General features: G+C 29.9%; 1 protein-coding gene across 1 annotated transcript; it reads left to right on the plus strand.

Annotated features, from left to right (window-relative positions):
• Positions 1-226: 226 nt before the first annotated feature.
• LOC112529782 (B3 domain-containing protein Os11g0197600-like) lies at positions 227-1218 on the plus strand. The gene is made up of 4 exons (XM_025141189.1): positions 227-305; positions 377-650; positions 721-851; positions 955-1218. The coding sequence occupies exons 1-4, from the start codon at positions 234-236 to the stop codon at positions 1216-1218; spliced, it is 741 nt and encodes a 246-aa protein (XP_024996957.1). The 5' UTR covers positions 227-233.
• The last annotated feature ends 1171 nt before the right edge of the window (positions 1219-2389 follow it).

Here is a 2389-nt window from a genome sequence, read left to right on the forward strand (position 1 = left end):
ATTCACCTTTTAATGATTAAGAGGTTGCCTCTTAATGAAACTATTAAGAGGTAAACAAACAACCCCTTACTCATATATATATATATATATATATATATATATATATAAAAGACACTAAAAAAAATGCTGTATACAACTTATTGAAACGATTCGACTTCATCGTGTTCCCTTTGAAGAAAAACACTATATACAGCAAGTTGGACGTAAGCTAATAAAATCAGAGTGAAAATAAAATGGATTTGATGAACAATGGAAATGGAGTTTCTTTCTTCAAGATATTACTTAGGGACGACGTGGATTACCTTGTTGGTTCATCTCTTTTTCTCTCTATCTTCTCTTGCATTTTCGTTGTTTATTGTTTATTGTTATTTTGCAGCCATTGCCGTCTTCATTCGCCAAAAGGTATCTGAAGAAGAAGAAGAAGAACGTAACCTTAGTTCTCAAAACCAAATCTACTATCAAATGGAAGGTTATGTACTTGGAGATTGAAGACAGATATTACTTCATCCATGGATGGCTCAACTTCATCAACGACAATCATCTTAAAATGGGCCACTTTCTCGTCTTTTGGCTTCTGTCTCCTTCCATCTTTCAAGTCTGGATCTATGCACCCAATGGCTGTCTCACAAATCCAACAACTACTTGTTCAGGTCCACTCCATTCTAGCTAGGGTTCCGCCCACCGTCCGCCATTAACAGTGAAGCAGTTGCATATATGCAGGTGGTAGTAAGAATGAGAACATCTTGAAGAAACCCTTCATTAAGGAAGAAGAAGCCAGTGATGATGATTCCATGGAAAGCGATAAGAAATCCTTGAAGAGGGTTATCACCAAAAACTACATTCATAAAATGGTAATTATCATTCATTTGATTTGCATTAGTAAGTATATATATATATATATATATTATGTTTTCTTGGAGAATTTATGGTATGGATTATATATATTTATGGCAGCTGATGACCAAGAGTTTCTTACAAGACGTGGGAATGAATGGCTGCCGCAGGCTGCGGCTGAAGAACGTGGATGGAAAGGTGTGGGAAGTGAAGGTAAAGAGGTATGGGAGGAAAGTGGCTCCATATATGTCAACAGGATGGATTAAATTCAGAAAAGAAAACAAGATAGAGGTTGGAGACTTGTGTGAATTTAGTCATGTGAAGGCCAATTTGCTTCGTGTTCATATCTTCAAGAAAGGAAAACAGGTGAACAAGAATCGATAGAATCCAATTTGAGATTTCCTTTCTGAACCTTATCTATCAGCTTAATCAAAAAGTCACTCAAATATTTTAGGTCATTGTTACATTCCCTCTAACTCTCAACTTGATGACTGTGATTTTTACCTTGTAGTTGAAATAAGTGTTTTACGCGTTTATATCGAATTAAATTTATAATTATTTTATAAAGTTTTATATAATTTTTTTTCTAGATATATTTTTATTAAAAAAAATCAAAATTTTCATCAAATATCATATATATGATACAATTAATTCATAATTTTTTTCACCATTTTTTTTGGATCCATGTACCGGATCACATATGATAAACTTTGTTTAACATATAATCTAACATAAGTCATCATATGAAATTTTGTACATATCACATATAATTATATACATCTGAATATAAGTGATGTATTATCACAATAATATTTACATGACAAAAAGATCTATAAATATAAATATACATGATCACATATTATAACATATAGATCGATAGTATATATTATATATGATAAACATCTTTGTTATTTTGTTTTGAAAGTGGTACGTGATCACTAACTCTACCAATAATTTCCAATAAAGTAAATGACACTCTTTATCTTTTTCTCAATTTTCTAAATATTATATAAATAGTATATTATTGTTTTATTAATCATAAACTTTACTCTATAATATATTTAATATATTATACTAAATATAAAATTCCTCATCCTCTTCTTCCATCTATATTGTTATTTTTGCTAATTTGAAATGAAAGGTGATATAAGCCATAAGGGCATCTTCAGTGCATGACACTCTACAGGAGTGTCATGGACTGCTACATCAGCATTCCACTCACCGTACAACTCTATCATTTTATACCCATACTCCATAACACTCCAATGAGTTTAATAAATTTCAACATCATATATTATATATATATATATATAATTTTACCAACAAATTTAAAAATCTACTAAAAACAAGAAAAAATACATTAAAATGAAAATGAAACGAAATTAAAATACATTTAATAAAAAGTACGAGACTAAAATACATCAGTTAAAAAGTTCCAAAGCTAGAAAATGAAATGCTTAAACACCAAATAATTTAAAACTATAAAACCTAAACACATATTAAATAAAAAACGACGATGCCTACAAATTATATTTTATTTTGATCTCTTCACAAC

This window comes from Cynara cardunculus, assembly GCF_001531365.2.
Source record: "Cynara cardunculus var. scolymus isolate 2C chromosome LG 1, CcrdV1, whole genome shotgun sequence".
Taxonomy (NCBI): Eukaryota; Viridiplantae; Streptophyta; class Magnoliopsida; order Asterales; family Asteraceae; genus Cynara; species Cynara cardunculus.